The sequence below is a fragment of the Mus pahari genome, chromosome 1 (genome assembly GCF_900095145.1).
Source record: "Mus pahari chromosome 1, PAHARI_EIJ_v1.1, whole genome shotgun sequence".
Lineage (NCBI taxonomy): Eukaryota > Metazoa > Chordata > Mammalia > Rodentia > Muridae > Mus > Mus pahari.
This window is the reverse complement of record NC_034590.1, coordinates 18,243,242-18,259,093: the sequence shown is the minus strand read 5'-3', so window position 1 is coordinate 18,259,093 and position 15,852 is coordinate 18,243,242. Positions and strand designations below refer to the sequence as shown.

At 51.5% G+C, this 15,852-nt stretch overlaps 2 protein-coding genes and 1 long non-coding RNA gene across 4 annotated transcripts in view; 1 reads left to right on the top strand and 2 right to left on the bottom strand.

Moving 5' to 3' along the window:
- Bcat2 (branched chain amino acid transaminase 2) overlaps positions 1-2,944 on the bottom strand; it is an 18,363-nt gene extending 15,419 nt beyond the window's left edge. The window contains exon 1 of the mRNA XM_021197514.2: positions 2,697-2,944. Within this exon, the coding sequence (XP_021053173.1) occupies positions 2,697-2,720 (24 nt within the window). The 5' untranslated portion in view covers positions 2,721-2,944. The remainder of the gene's footprint in view (positions 1-2,696) is intronic.
- Positions 1-4,862, top strand: part of LOC110321314 — a 7,151-nt gene extending 2,289 nt beyond the window's left edge. Inside the window, exons 3-4 of one of the 2 annotated variants that reach the window (XR_003844263.1) lie at positions 672-2,102; positions 4,845-4,862. This is a non-coding gene — a long non-coding RNA (uncharacterized LOC110321314). Of the gene's footprint in view, positions 1-671; positions 2,753-4,844 lie in introns of those variants that run through there. The other variant, XR_003844262.1, reaches the window with a different exon arrangement.
- Positions 4,863-6,146: 1,284 nt separating this feature from the next.
- Plekha4 (pleckstrin homology domain containing A4) overlaps positions 6,147-15,852 on the bottom strand; it is a 32,806-nt gene continuing 23,100 nt past the window's right edge. Inside the window, 9 exon segments of the mRNA XM_021217095.2 lie at positions 6,147-6,623; positions 7,041-7,137; positions 7,232-7,299; positions 9,811-9,915; positions 12,646-12,737; positions 14,139-14,205; positions 15,291-15,373; positions 15,573-15,611; positions 15,766-15,802. Of these exon segments, the coding sequence (XP_021072754.1) occupies positions 6,441-6,623; positions 7,041-7,137; positions 7,232-7,299; positions 9,811-9,915; positions 12,646-12,737; positions 14,139-14,205; positions 15,291-15,373; positions 15,573-15,611; positions 15,766-15,802 (771 nt within the window). The 3' untranslated portion in view covers positions 6,147-6,440.

The following is a 15,852-nucleotide window of genomic DNA, read 5'->3' as shown; positions in this document are numbered from 1 at the left end:
AGGTGGATTTCTGAGTTCGAGGCCAGCCTGGTCTACAGAGTGAGTTCCAGGACAGCCAGGGCTACACAGAGAAACCCTGTCTCGAAAAACCTAAAAAAATTTTAAAATTTTTAAAAAAAGAACCAGAGGCAGAAAGATGTCAAGAGAGTTATGATTATAAAGAGAGGACCAGTAGGGCATGGTGGCACACGCCTTTAATCCCAGCACTCAGGAGGCAAAGGCAGGCGGATTTCAGAGTCCGAGGCCAACCTGGTCTACAAAGTGAGTTCCAGGACAGCCAGGGCTATACAGAGAAACCGTCTCGAAAAACGAGAGAGAGAGAGAGAGAGAGAGAGAGAGAGAGAGAGAGAGAGAGAGAGAGAAAACCATTGAGATAACTTACTGGGTAAGAGGCACCCATCAGCAAGCCTGAGGGACTGAGTCTGATTCCCTCGGACCCACAGGCAACAATAAATCAAAATGTAATCAGCACTTGGGAGGCAGAGGCCAGCCTGGTCTACAAAGTGAGTTCCAGGACAGCCAGAGCTACACAGAGAAACCCTGTCTCGAGAAAAAAAAGAAAGAAAGAAAGAAAGAAAGAAAGAAAGAAAGAAAGAAAGAAAGAAAGAAAGAAAGAAAGAAAGAAAAAGAAATTCTAAACTGGGTTTGGTAACACAAACCCATTGTCACAGAACTCGGGAGGCTGATGCAGGAGGATCGAAAGTTCAAGCTCAACCCAAACTGAAGAGATCCAGGGGAAAGGAGAGAAAAACATCACACAGCCTTGAGGCACAGAGAAGGCATTGTGTCAAGAGATGAGTCTGAACTGGCACAGAACTCTGGTGACCTCGGAAGTGCTACCTTTGTCTTCCTGGAGCAATTCTCTAAGGCCAACAGTAGTCTTCTCTTGGCTCAAAGAACACCCCTCCCCCATCCCATAGGATAGCATTAAGCTTAAAGAAGGAGGCTAGATGGGGGGTGTAGGGGGCTACAGGAAGGAAGTGTAAAAGGGTGGAAGCAGAGTTCAGAGATTAAAGGGGAGGGTGCTGGGCGGGGTTCCATGGCGTTTGCCCACGTTCCTTTCACATCCCAGCAGCCCTGAACTGAAACACAATATCCATCAAAGATCGGGTGGTCTTGTCAAAGCTCCACTCTCAGGTCACAAGTAAGCAAAATAATTATAGTAAGGTGTTGTTCTGTCTCAGATAACTGTCCCTACACCATGTTATCTCCTCACATAGGCCCAGGCTGTCCTCATCATAGCACAGACTCTCCATCAGATTTGTAGAAGTCCAAGGCTCTGATACAGCCAGTCACCTCAGGACAGTCCCTTACAGAGCAATGTGGTGTCCTAACACAGCCCAGGGCTGTTTCCTGCCCCATCCCAAACACATTCCCCTCTACAGCCTGGGTTGTCCTTGGCCAGTTGAAGGGCTGCTTCTTTCGGACTCAAAGAGTATCCCAATGCCAGTCTAGGCTAGTCCCTGCAAGATAGTCCTTGCAAACCCAAGCCAGCAGGTTCCTCTATACTCCAAAACTTCACTGTGTGGACACTCACCACTAGATACTCAGGTCTGAGCAGGCTCATGTTCAGAGTGTCTCCATGACGGTAAAACTGTCTTCAGAACCCAGTTCTGTCCCATTAGAATTAGAGAATGCTCCAGTATGGCCAAGCTGTACCCATCCAAGGCCACCACACTGTCAGAGCCTAGATTCTTGTCCTTGTCATATCCCAAGACCATCTGCATAGGACATTTCTGTCTGTCACTAAGAACTGGGAGACTTAAAGGTTTATTCAGGAATTCACCAGCCTGGTGTGAGAACTTCCCAGCAGGTGCGAGCTAACAGCAAACGCTTTTTCCCAAGGTTATGGCCAGCTGTGTCCACACTTATTTATCATGTTCTCTTAAGATCACAGACCCTCAAGCTCGGCAGTGGTGGCCCAGGACTTTAATTCTAGGACTCAGAAGGCAGAGGCAGGCAGAGTTCCAGGCCAACCTGGTGGTCTCCAGAGCAACAGGACAGCCGGGAGTATGCAGTGAAACCCAACCTCGAAAAGACGAACAAACAAACAAAAAAAAATTATCATAGATTCTCCAGAACTCTGCCGCTTGACACCATCGGTAAGCACTGGCTGAAGTCCTCTTGTCTGGAGAATCTTTTATCATTTTGACAGACAGAAGCTTGGCTGGGATTACAAAACTAGGTACAGAGAGCCTCAGACACTCCACACGTCGACATGTGCTTTTTGTTCCAAGAAATAAGATCTCGGGTTCAATTCCCACCCAAGACCCTGCGCCAAGCCATACACTAAGTCCTGAGAGGTCCTGGGCCCCTTGTCTAAAGGAACCCGAGAGCAACTGGTCCTGAAAACACGCAGGCTGCTCGCCCCAGCCACAACTTCCCCACATCCACCCCACCCTGTACTTCTCCCGTTACAGTCCTCCTCCATGGCTCCCCACTTCCAAGCTCCCGGTTCAGGCACCTCTCCCACCCCACTCCTGTCTACCCATTCTGCCGCCCGCCCGTTAGAGCCCCGCGTCCTCCGTCCCAAGGAGGTCCATCCGCCTCCGTCCCTCTGGGTCCCGGGCAGCGGAACCCGAGGCACAGAGGAAGGACGCCAAGCCGGAAAGGCTGCGCGCCAGTGGTCCACCCGGAAGTGCGCCCCCCATCAGGTCCCCCCCAGAGCCCCCAGCGCCGGCCGGCCACGCACCCACCTGTCCGAGTGTGGCTGCAGCCATGATCCCGTGCGTGCGGCCGGCGACTGTGCCCGCCTGGGGCGCGGCTGGTGGAAGGCATTCGGGCCCCGCCCTGCTCACGCCCCCTCCCGCAGATGGCTGCTTTCCGCGAGCCTCACTTCTGCCAGGCCTTCCTTAGAAGTTCTAGGGACCTCAGGGACCCAGGCTCTGCTGTGAAGATCGTGCGCGGGAACAGTCCCGACCTGCCGCACCCTCTCTCCCTCCTCGCCTCCACCCTGCCCGGCTCTACCCCAGCCACACTCACGCCCAGCTAGGCATTTACCTTGGCTTTTGTTTGGCATCTGAGTACGGAACCCGTGGCCTCGTGAATGTTTGGGAAGCGCCCTAACCACTGAGGACAGATCCAGACCTCTACATTTGGTATATGTCGCCGGGCATGGCAGCACACGTCTGAACCTCAGCGTTTGGGACACAGACAGGTGGCAGGATCTCTGGGAGTTCAAAGCCAGTCTGAGCCGCCTAATTAGTTCCAGGTCAGCCAGGGCTGTCTGGTAAGACCCTGCCTTAAAACAAAAGGAGGTTGGAAAGAGGGCGCGCCAGTTAAAAATACTGGGCTGCTCGACCAGAGGACTGGGCTCGGTTCCTAGCACCCACATAGCTCCTAACTGCCTGTAACTCCATTTCCAAGGGATACTGCGCCCTTTTGATTTCCACAGGCACCAGGCATGCACATGATACACTAACATACATGCAAGCAATACACATACACAAAAACTAATTTTTTTCTTTCTCTTATTTATTTATTTATTTAGAGACCGTTTCTCTGTGTAGTCCAGGCTGTCCTAGAACTAGCTCAGTAAACCAGGCTGTCCTCAAACTACAGAGATTCTCCTGCCTCTGCCTCCCAAGCTGGAATTAAAGGTGTGCCACCACTGCTTGCTATAAAATGATTTTCTAAAAATAAAGCAACAACAACAATGCATTTTCGCGGGAACTGTCATCAGTGGCAAAGCAAGGGTCAGACAGCTTTGCTAAAAAGGAACAGCTGGGGGCTGGGGAGATGGCTCAGCGGTTAAGAGCGCCGACTGCTCTTCCAAAGGTCCTGAGTTCAAATCCCAGCAACTGCATGATGGCTCACAACCATGTGTAATGAGATCTGATGCCCTCTTCTGGGATGTTTGAAGACAGCTACAGTGTCAGGTCTCATTACACATGGGCATCAGATCTCATTACACATGGTTGTAAATCTTTAAAAAAAAAAAAAGGAACAGCTCACTGTAAATGCCAGTGGATCTGAGAAAGTGTACTTTAAGCCGGGCCTAGCACCCTAAAAAGCTGAGGCAGGAGGTTTGCTGCAAATATAAAAGCACCCTAGAGCCGGGCGTGGTGGCGCACACCTTTAATCCCAGCACTCGGGAGGCAGAGGCAGGAGGATTTCTGAGTTCGAGGCCAGCCTGGTCTACAGAGTGAGTTCCAGGACAGGCCAGGGTTACACAGAGAAACCCTGTCTCAAAAAACCAAAAAATAAAAAAAATAAAAACACCCTAAGTGAGAAAGACTCTTGTCTCAAAAAAATGAGACAAAAAGAAATAGGACTTTAGAGAAGAGGATGACGGCTGGGAGCTAAGAGGCCCCACTCTGCACAAGGAGATAACACATTCATTGTAATTCTGAGATAAGCACTTGAGTACACACACAGAGGGTGTGTATACGTGTTCATGGGTCCATGGTTTATTGTGCCTCCTTGAAGTTTTCTAAGACAGTGAAGCTCAAAAAATTTTCATACACCAATTCATTACAGGACCTCACATCAGCCTACAGCTTCGAACCACACCCCTTCATCCTTAGCTCTCCATCTTTAAGGCTTCAGAGGTAGTTAGACAATCCGTGCCAGAGCGCGCGCGCGCGCACACACACACACACACACACACACACACACACGTTAAGAAGCTGCTGCGTCTCTGTAATTCTGCAGAATGTTCTCAAACTCTACACAGCCACAACTGCTGCCAAATCCCAACACCGGATCACTGTTGTTTAAACTGCCCAGGGCACAGTTACCAAACCACACCACACACTCTCCCCCGTAAACATTGCTCACCCCGCCCCCACCTCCCACTCTCCATTTCTAAACCTGTCTTCCTCCCTTACTGCTTCAAACTGCAGGGCGGAACGCACAACAGCAAACGCCCCCGCCGCGGCCAATCAGCGACTGCCGCACACCTCTGCCTTGGCCAATCCACAGCGGTCTTGCAGTTCCACCCCCTTACCTAGGGTGTGGGGAAGCTGGGGCGCCCCGTGCCCAACCTGGGGAGTGTCCAGAGCCTGTTCCTCCCCAGCACACCCCCGCGGTGTCCTTCAGCTCCAAACTAAGCAAAACAAATGCCAGCCTCCTCCCTCTGACCCACATGTCTCAACTCTGCCGCCTTACAGCGTTCAAGAGGCTTCTTCCAGTCACTGTCACTATTGCACTGGCAAAGAGAGCAAAACTACTCTACCCTAAGGGCCAAGAATAAGGCTGGCTCTTTTGCGCCTCCTTCATTATCTTCCAGTTGCCACTTTAATTCTTCCCAGTGAGCCTTTTAATTAGCACAGAGGTGAAACGGAAGTGTGTTCCCTGGAGACAGGAGTTGGTGTCTCTTGCGCCTGCTGCGAGGCCTCTGGGAGATAGAGTTCTCTAGAGTCAAGAATGCACGTGGAGCAAGTATCTGGGGAGGAAGAAGCGCCAGGGTGGACAGACTTGTGTGAAGAACAGGAGATAAATGTCTTCTTTCTGGGTGCCAGTTGTTTTTATTTTCTATTTTTTGTCTTATGTATTTATTTATTTATTTATTTTTCAAGACAGCGTTTCTCTTCAGGTAGCCCTGGCTGTCCTGGAACTCACTCTGTAGACCAGGCTGGTCTCAAACTCACAGAGATCTGCCTCCTGAGTGCATCACCGCCCAGCTGTTTTCATGAGTGAAGGGTGAATGGCAAGTGGGTGAAGAGCCTAAGCTGTTGGGGCTGAAACTGGGACAAAGATGGGACAAAGATGGTTGGAACTGGGGTGGGAAATCCTGGATGGGGAGCTGGCAATGTGTAGCTCAATGGTAGAGCCCCTTGTTAGAGGTGGGGCGTGGCTCAGCAGTGGAGCACCTGCTTAGAATCCCCTGGGAGGTACTGAAGGTGTGACTCAGTGGAGCAGAGGCACTGCCTGGAATGCCCCCATGAGGGGCTGGCCTTGTGCTTTATGAATGAAAAGAGGACACAATCACTCCAAGGTATAACTGGGGGACGGCTTTTATTGTAGCTATAAGGGAGACTATAGCTAGAGGCATTGGGAAGAGTCCAGACTAAACTAGTCCATGAGAGCAGGGAAGGAGGGGCAGAGAAAGTGAAAGAAGAAGAGAGAGAAGAGAGAGGGCAAGTGGACCAAGAAAGGAGCCAAGGACCAAGAGCACATACATCCAAAACGGCAGGGTTTTTTTTTTATAGGAATAAGCAGCTGGGGGAAGAGGTGCTGAGTCCCAGGGCTAGAGAGGTTAGGAGCAGGGGCGAGGGGAGGAGCAGGTACTGAGGGGCCTGGCCTCCAGCAGCTAGCTTATCCTGAGTTTCTTTGGGACCTGAGAGTTAAGTGGGAGAGCCCCTGCCTAGAATCCTCCAGTGGGGCACTGGAGTGTGACTCAGTGATAGAGCCCCTGCCTAGCACACAAGAGATCCAGGTTTAATCTCCAGTACTACAAGAAAGGAAGGGAGGGAGAGACACGGACGGGCAGGACATAGTTAGTGTACATTAGATGGAAGAGTGGGGACTTCCCCGAGGCTGCTTCTACTAGCCTTGCGTCCATACCCCAGTTCTGCACCCCCGGTCACGAGAAGCTCAAGCCCTGTACAGAAGGTGGCTTCAGAGGCCAGGAAAACAGCTGCCGCTGCCACCTCGGCTGGCTGACCCATGCGGCCCAGGGGCTGGGGAAAGAAAAAAGGGAGAGAATTAGGAACAGTGCCCCCCAACCCATCCGTAGGCATGTTGGTTCACACCTGGCATCTCAACAAACGAGAAACATAAGCAAGAGCTCTGCCCTGCGTTCAAAGTCAGCCTAGGCTAGAAAGTGAGACAAATTCAAGTCAAAGTCACGCATGCACACACACACACACACACACACAGAGAGAGAGAGAGAGAGAGAGAGAGAGAGAGAGTTGGTGGTACATGCCTGTGACTCTAGCACTCAGAAAATGGAAACAAAAATCAGAAATTCTAAGGATGTCCCTCCCAGCAAGGTTCAAGCCAGCCTAGATATATGAAGCTGAGAGGCAGAGAGAGGAAGAGAGGAAAGAGGCCCCAACACGATCAGTTTTCCTCCCAGCTACCTCAGCACCTCCTACCTGGGCCAAGGTGCCTTCTAGAATGGTGGCCCTGGGGTCTGGAGTTGAGGCTGCAAGCTCTTCCCACAGTGGAGTCCAGATGTTTCCTGGGGAGATGCTAGGTGAGAGAGAGGAGTGAGAGTCGTGTATGCTAACCAGACCCGGGCATCCCCGGCTCCCCCGAGCTTCTGCGTCCACGTGGATCAGCTTACCAGTTGACACGGACACCATATCTGCTTTCATCCAAGGCCAAAGCTTTGGTCATGGCAGTCACTGCGCCCTGCAGAGGCAGAGATCAGAGGGGGTTTAGTCTCTGAGGACGGAGCCCCCCTCATCCTCTTCTAGGCAGTGAACAGCGTGTTGAAGCATCAGCGAGATCAGCCTCAACCATCTTGAAGATACTTCCCGTGCACGGACTCTGTGCAGGTCAGTCTGTTACTGGCTGCCAGAATTCAAGACTATACCTACGCGGGGAATACAGCCTGAGACACTCTGGGGACATCCCAGACTTGAGAGCTAAGACAGGTGGATTGCCATGGACTCAAGGCTAACCTAGCTAAGCTACAGGCTGAGATGCTGCCTCAAATGAATTCTAGAAGGGCCTGGCAAGATGGCTCAGCATTGAAGTTGCCTGCTGCCAAGCCGGACAGCCTGAGTTTAATCCCTGGGATCGGCAAGGTGGAGAGAGAGAGAGAGCTAACGCCACCAAGTGGTCCTCAGAACTACATGTGTGCACATAAGAAGATACACAGAGACAGAGACAAATCTTAAATAAATAAAAATGTAATAAAGAGAGTTAGAGGGCTGGAGAGATGGCTCAGAGGTTAAGAGCACTGACTGCTCTTCCAGAGGTCCTGAGTTCAATTCCCAGCAACCACATGGTGGCTCACAACCATCTACAATGGGACTGAAGGGGTGTGCTCTCCCCCAGCCCTGAGCAGGCTGGCTCAGACCTTGTGTACCACAGTTGCTCTCGCTCACCTAGGGTGGAGTCTTCCCACCTAGGTAAAGTCTATTGTCCTGCCACATCTGCTGCTTCCTGCTAAGAGGCTGAACCTGTTTTCCTGAGGGGGATCCTGGCATGGTGGGGGATGGGTCCCCCGACTCGTGAGTAAACATTGGCCTTGATCAGAGAACTCTGTCTTGGCTTGTTACTTCTCTCGCCGCCTTTCCCGTCCAACCACATCTTTCCTTTCAGGAACCCAGTTACCCGTGGCCTCTGGTGGATACAAAGGAGTTGAAGGGGTTTGCAACCCCATAAGAACAACAATATCAACCGAAACCAGAACCCCCAGAGTTCCCAGGGACCAAGCCATCAACAAAGGAGTACACATGACTCCAGCTGCATAGGTAGCAGAGGACAGCCATGCCATGCATCAATGGAAGAAGAGGTCCTTGGACCTATGAAGGCTTGATAAATGCCCCAGTGTAGGGGAATCAAGGGCAGGGAGGTGGGAGAGGGTAGGTGGGTGGAGGAACACCCTCATAGAAGCAGGAGGAGGGGGGTTGGGATAGGGGATTTCCGGGAGGGAGGGAAACCAGGAAAGGGGATAACATTTGAAATGTAAATAAAGAAAATATCCAATTAAAAAAAAAAAGCACAAAAAAATGTAATAAAGATCAGTGCTGGAGAGATGGCTCAGCAGTTAAGAGCACTGACTGCTCTTACAAGGGACGCAGGTTCCATTCCCAGCACCACAGGATGGCCCAGGTCCAGGGGGTTAGACTCCCTTTTCTGAACTCAGCATGAGCAAGAAAGGCACCCATACATACATGCAGGCAAAGCACTCATACACTCAAAATAAACATAAATACATATATTTTTAATGACTTTATTGGACTCTGAGTTCAATGCCTGCCTGGTCTACAGAGTTCCAGGACAGCCGGGGACAGAGATACTCTGTCTCAAAGATTATAAAATAAAATAAATCAAAATTTGACTGGTGAGGATAAGGAAGGGTGTTTGCTGCCAAGCCCAGGTTCCTGATTCCGTTCCTGAGACCTATGTGGTTGGTAGCTGAGAGCTGACTCCTGCAAGTTGTTCTATGACCACTACCAACACACACACACACACAGAGAGAGAGAGAGAGAGAGACAGAGACAGACAGAAAAAGAGACAGACAAACAGAGAGAGACAGAGAGAATAAATTACTTTAAAAAAAAAAAAAAGAGCCGGGCTTGGTAGCGCACGCCTTTAATCCCAGCACTCGAGAGGCAGAGGCAGGTGGATTTCTGAGTTCGAGGCCAGACTGGTCTACAGAGTGAGTTCCAGGACAGCCAGGAGTATACTGAGAAACCCTGTCTCGAAAAAAAAAAAAAAAAAAGAAAGAAAGAAAGAAAAGAGAAGAAAAGAAAGTGGAGGTGGATTATAGGCTCAAAGCTGAAACCCAAAGAGCTAGGAAAGGTGTAAGGCCCCAGAGGCAGGACGGGTGGGTGAATGGTCAAGCTTCTCCCCTGAGGACTTCCAAATGCCAGGCCCCACCCACAGAACAGTCTAACTGCCCTAAACAGTGGGACCTCGCCCAGCCCCCTACCTACAGAGTAGAAACGTCCGAACTCTCGATTTGAAATCTCACCAATCCCCACCCGGGAAAATCTCCTGCAAGAAATCCTACGTAAACCCCGTCTTCTGCCCAGTTCTCCCCTGCTCCTCACCAGAGCAGAGGGAGGCTCCTGACTGTCAGGGGAGCTTACCATCCAAGCCGTAACTCTACATCCACTGCCAGGATACCTCTCCCCTCAGAGCTGTAACCCTTACAAAAGGACAGGAGGAGAAGAGGGGCTGGCCTACCTTGGTGGCCACGTAGGTGACGGCCTGGGACTGGCTGATGGCCCCCACCAGGCTGGAGATGTTGATGACGTTCCCTTTGCTCTTCCGCAGGTGGGGGAGGGCAAGCTATGGAGAGGATACATCAGTCATTCGCCCATCCTCAAGTGTGGGACCGCACTACTGCCTAGTGGGCACAGGCATAGAGGCACATCTATGGTACGCCCGAGCACCTCTGCAAAGGGTCTGTCTGTCTGTCTGTCTGTCTCTGTGTCTTTTCTTTCTCTCCTTCATCTGCAATTCTGTCTCCAGTCCTCATCAAGCTAGGAAAACCTAGACATCATACAGAACCCCTCCTCTTCGGCCCAACCAGGAGTGTTTTGTTGTTGTTGTTGTTGTTTGGTTTTTTGTTTTGTTTTTTCGAGACAGGGTTTCTCTGTATAGCCCTGGCTGTCCTGGAACTCACTTTGTAAACCAGGCTGGCCTCGAACTCAGAAATCCGCCTGCCTCTGCCTCCCAAGTGCTGGGATTAAAGGCGTGCGCCACCACGCCCGGCACCAGGAGTATTTTACACGAGAGAGGGAGATAGTGTGTTGCGTTGTACAAAGAACTCTGTGATCATGCCGCGATGTGGGAAAGCCTCGGGATGTGTCCGGCTTTCTGCCACCTCCTGCAGCTCTCCGGAGCCCCTCCTCCACAGGTGGGCTCCTTCCCTGTATGACCTCCCTACACCCAGTCTGTTCTCCACTGCTGTGGGCACTGGAGCTGTTCCCACGACATAAGACTGAGCAGAGTAGGTTCTCAGGAGGCTCCTGGAACAGGAACCTTAAGAGGATCCCCACTGGGGCTGGCGAGATGGCTCAGTGGCTAAGAGCACCCGACTGCTCTTCCAAAGGTCTGGAGTTCAAATCCCAGCAACCACATGGTGGCTCACAACCATCCGTAACAAGATCTGACGCCCTCTTCTGGAGTGTCTGAAGACAGCTACAGTGTACTTACATATAATAAATAAATAAATAAATCTTAAAAAAAAAAAAAAAAGAGGATCCCCACTGTAGCTCTCCCCCCAAATTCAGCCTCCCTGCCTTCCTCCGTGCTGTCTTCAACACTGCAACCTCAGAGCCTCTTGCCCAGCCCACCCCATGCAGAGAAGCCACACAGGTCACACAATCTCAGTTTGCCTTGGAATTAGAGATCCCCGGGGACTGTCATGGGCAGTCACATGCCCTCCGGGCCTGTAACTGATATTGCAGTAGTGAGAACATCCCCAGGACAGGGCACCCTGCCCAGTGGGGCCCCTCTTCTCCTCTTAAAGGGACCAGTGACAGTAAGTGTGGCTGGATCTCAGGAAGTCAAAAGCCATAAACACATGAGAAGTTCTGAAGTCTCTGAACCCAGCACTGTGAAGGGGGGTTCTCTGCTCTCCTCCAGGGGACAGCCCCTCTCGCATCCCACACACATTCTTCCTTACATCCTGGAACCACCCCGCCCCACCCTCTCCCTTACGCCGGTCAGCTTCACGTCCTCTCCACCCTCCATAATGGCAGCCCCTGATAGGCCCACCCTCCTTACGGCAGCCCCTGATAGGCCCCGTATCTTCCTTGGCTATTCTCTCCCCTGTGCCAGGGGCAGAGCTATCATTCAATTAATATTTGTCCCATTCCCCTGACTCTTTCCTGGGTATGTCCTTGGCCAACAATCTCCCGATGTGACTCTAAGCAGCTGCAGAGGGCCCCAGCTTTTACTACCTACCCCAGCTGTCTATCTTCTTCGAGTCTACTCTAGCCTGAACCAGGTTCTCCCAGATGTTTGTGTTACGCATGGGTACACAAGCTACTCACATCTTTATTTTAGTTTATATGCATGGGTGTTTTCCCTGCATGTATGCCTGTGAACCACATGTGTGCAGTGCCTGTGCAGGCCAGAAGAGGGCATCAGATCCTCAAAAACTGAGAGTTCTGTGACTAGAACCCAATGCTCTTTTTTTTTTTTTTTTTTTTTTTGGTTTTTCCAGACAGGGTTTCTCTGTGTAGCCCTGGCTGTCCTGAAACTTTCTCTGTAGACCAGGCTGGCCTGGGACTCAGAGATCTGCCTACCTCTGCCTTCTAAGCTTTAGGAGCTTTTTTTTTTTTTTTTTTTTTTTTAAGATTTTATTTATGCAGCCAGGCGTGGTGGTGCATGCCTTTAATCCCAGCACTCGGGAGGCAGAAGCAGGCGGATTTCTGAGTTCAAGGCCAGCCTGGTCTACAAAGTGAGTTCCAGGACAGCCAGGGCTACACAGAGAAACCCTGTCTCAAAAAAACCAAAAAAAAAAAAAAAAAGATTTTATTTATGAATTATATGTAAGTACACTGTAACTGTCTTCAGACACTTTTTCTTTTCTCTCTAGCCCTGCTTTCTTCGGTCCTGCTTGCTCCAGCCCATCACAGCCTGGTTCATCTTTGGATTCTTAGCATCCTCTTTGCTAACCCCAAGCAGACCTAGAAAGCTCTGGGAGATTGTGAGGAAACTGTAGCTTCCCAGGCGGACGTGGACTGTGTCTGTTTCCTACCCAGGACGGTCCTTGTCTTTCGAGACCCTGATTCTCAACCTTCCTGACGCTGCACCCCTCATAACCATAAAACCATAAACTTATCTTTCTTGCTACTTCACAACTGCACTTATGAATCTTAAGGTAACTATCTGTGTTTTCTGGTGGTCTCAGGCAGCCCCCGTGAATGGGTCTTCAGTTCCAAAAGGGTCACAACCCACAGATTGAGAACAGCTGTACTGTAATAAAGACAGGACGCCAGGGGCACAAGGCAATGTGGCTGTGATGAACTGAAGGGCACCCGGCCACTGCAGCTGTGCCTGTCTCACCTTGATCAGGGTGTATGTCCCCAGCAGGTTCACCTCCAGCAGCTGGCGGAAGCCCTGGGCAGAGGTCTCCTCAGGCAGCTGTGCAGGTGGGTCTAAAGGGAAGGAGAGGGTGAGGCCAGGCCAGGAAGGTGGGAGGGAGGGACGATGGGATTAGAGAGGAGGGAGGGCAAGGGCACTGGAGAAAGCTAAGGAAGCAGGACAGGGCATGCTGGCCTGTGTTGTCATTCTAGGACTCATGGGGGATTGTGGGTAGGTGCTCTACTGCCGAGCCAGGCCCCAGCCCCCCAGCCATATCTGATCTCAATAGGAAGTGAATTTCCCTGCTTAGATACCACTCCCCACAATGGAATGTGGTGCGTGGCCGGTGTTGAATAAACATCAGCCTAAGGAAAGAAGGACACAGGGAAGGGTGAGCTTCCGGCACCTCTGAATCCTTATGGTGAAGCTGGGCTCCCAGCTGGCCAGGGGACAGTCCTCTCCACGTCCACCTTTGGCGGGAATTCAAAAGGGCCCTGGGCGGTCCCCGAGCCTTCGCTGCCATGGGGACAGGCCGTTTTCTAGTGCAGCCATTGGGCTGATTTCCCAGAGTGCCACACCACTGATGAAGTATGTCTGGGTAGTCCTAGTCACCGACAAGGCCCTGGGGTCATCAGCCTTCAGCAAGGCAGGAGCCGCCCAGGCTCTGGGATTATGCTGAGGGACAGTTTGACCTCCTTCATGGACTGACTACAGCACCCCCAACAGGAAGGGAAATGGTTCTCATGTCAGAGATGGAAACTGAGGTATGGCGATGTAGAGAGCACTGCCTGAGTACACAGCAGAGAAAGCGAGGCCTGAGGCTGAGCTCTGTGTTAAGGAAGGCTGGAGAGACGGCTCGGCAGTTACAAGCACCGCACCGCACCCCACCGCACCGCACCGGCTGCTTTTCCAGAGAACAAGGTTCAATTCCCAGCACCCACATGGTAGCTCAGAACTGTCCGTAACTCCAGTTCCAGGGGATCTAACTCCTTCTTCTGCTCTCTGAAAGCACCAGACATGCAAGGGGTGAACAGACATACATGCAAGTAAACACACACACACACACACACACACACACACACACACACACGGGAGAGAGGGAGAGGGCTGTGGCCTGGGGAGGGGTAAACTGAGGTTCAGAGGAAGGACTGGGGCTGTTGAGATGGTTCAACTGTACGCCTACCCTTACTGGCAAGCCTGATAACCTGAGCTCAATCCCACAGGGCGGAAGGAGAGAACCAAGTCCCTCACGTTGCACTGAACGCCACACAAGTACTGTGTGTGAGTGTGTGCTCGCTTGTGTATGCACACACTTGCACACATGCACATAGATAGATAGATAGATAGATAGATAGATAGATAGATAGATAGATAGATAGATAGACAGACAGACATGTAATTATTTTTAAGAGGAATGAATGGGATCAGGGTATAAGTAGATGCCAGAGACCCTAGCCCCAAGCCACACAACTTACGGTAGCCGGCATTATTCACCACACAATCCAGGTGACCAAATCGAGAGACGGTCTCAGAAACCAGAGTCTGAGGAGAGAAGAGCAGGTGATGAGCTGAGAGGTGACAGCCTTGGAAAAGCCAGGAGGCCCAAAGCAAAGATGAACTCAGTTGAGGAAGACAAGATGAGGCGAGGTAGGAGGGGGAGAGAGGATGCAGGAAGCTGAGGACCCAAACTAAAAGAACTGAGGGACACAGTGCAGTTGCCATTTGTCACAGCTAAGTGTTTCTATAGCTGTGATAAACACTATGGCCAAAAGTGACCTGGAGAGGACAGGATTTATGTCTGCTTTCAGCTCCCAGGTCACACTGTCACTGAGGAAAGCCATTGAAACATGGCTCAAGACAGAAACTGAAGGCAGGGACTGAAGAAGCAGAGGCTCACTGGCTTACTCCCTTGGCTCATTCAGCCCCTTTCCTTGTACTATCCAGGACTCCAGGACCACCTGCCCAGCGATGTCACAACCCCCAGGGAGCTGGGGAAACTCCCACATCAACCACTAATTAAAAAAATGAGCCGGGCGGTGGTGGCGTACGCCTTTAATCCCAGCACTTGGGAGGCAGAGGCAGGCGGGTTTCTGAGTTCAAGGCCAGCCTGGTCTACAGGGTGAGTTCCAGAACAGTCAGTGAGTGCTATACAGAGAAACCCTATCTCAAAAAACCAAAAAGAAATGAAAATGAACAACAGGCTTGCCCATATGCCAATTTGGTGGGGCCATTTCCTGGTGAGATTCCCTCTTCCCCATGAAGGCAGCTTGTGTGGAGTCGAAATAACACCAAGCAGCGCACCATTTTAGAAAACACTGGAGAGGGGTGTGCAGAAGGCAGAGCCTCAGGAGGGTCTACAGACCCTGAGGGCGGTGGGGAGCCGAGAGAGACACAGACAGACAGACAGACAGACAGACAGACAGACACAGACAAAGGCCCAGACTGGGGCTAAACCCGGAGGCACATAACAGATTCTGAGTGCAGGGAAGTCAGAAATTTGATACAGGAAGCAAGGGTTCTGTTCATTCCTAAAGACCCGAGGGAGAGCAGAGCAGAACTGAGCTGTCCTGGGCATGGGTAGCTGGAGAGAGGGACTGGAGACCGGGTGTGGGACAGAAAACACTCACCTGCAAGTCTCCTTCCTGTGTCACATCACCGGGGATGAAGACAGTGCCCGAGAGTTCCTGCTCCAGAGCCCGGCCCCCAGCCTCTGCAGGAGAAAGATTCTGGGTCTGAGGGAGGAGAGCTGAGGCTTGGACACCAGAGTCTGAGCGGAGAGGGCTAGGGAGGAGCCGCGGATGGGAGGGAAGAAAGCCAGGGCTTGAACTCCTGGGTCCGAGGGACGAGAGCGAGGCGCAGATCCCTTTTGATGGAGGAGGCAAGGGAGAGTCGAACACTGATTCACTCACCATCCTTGTCACAGAAAACCACTTGAGCTCCACTGTCCACTGCCAAGAGAAGAGAACAAGGTTACAGGCCCTGCAGACTTGCCTCGCCGTCTCTGCTGCCCTCTTGTGGCCACCCAGAGTACCTGCCACACCGGCGGCTCGTGACTGACTGGTCACAGTCCTCTTACAAGCCCAGAATCTTGCAACAAATTACCTTTTTCATTAAGCTGCTGTTGGCCCCCATCTGGATTCTAGAAAAATCCCAAACCTATAAGCAATAATACTCCCTCTTTTTTTTTTT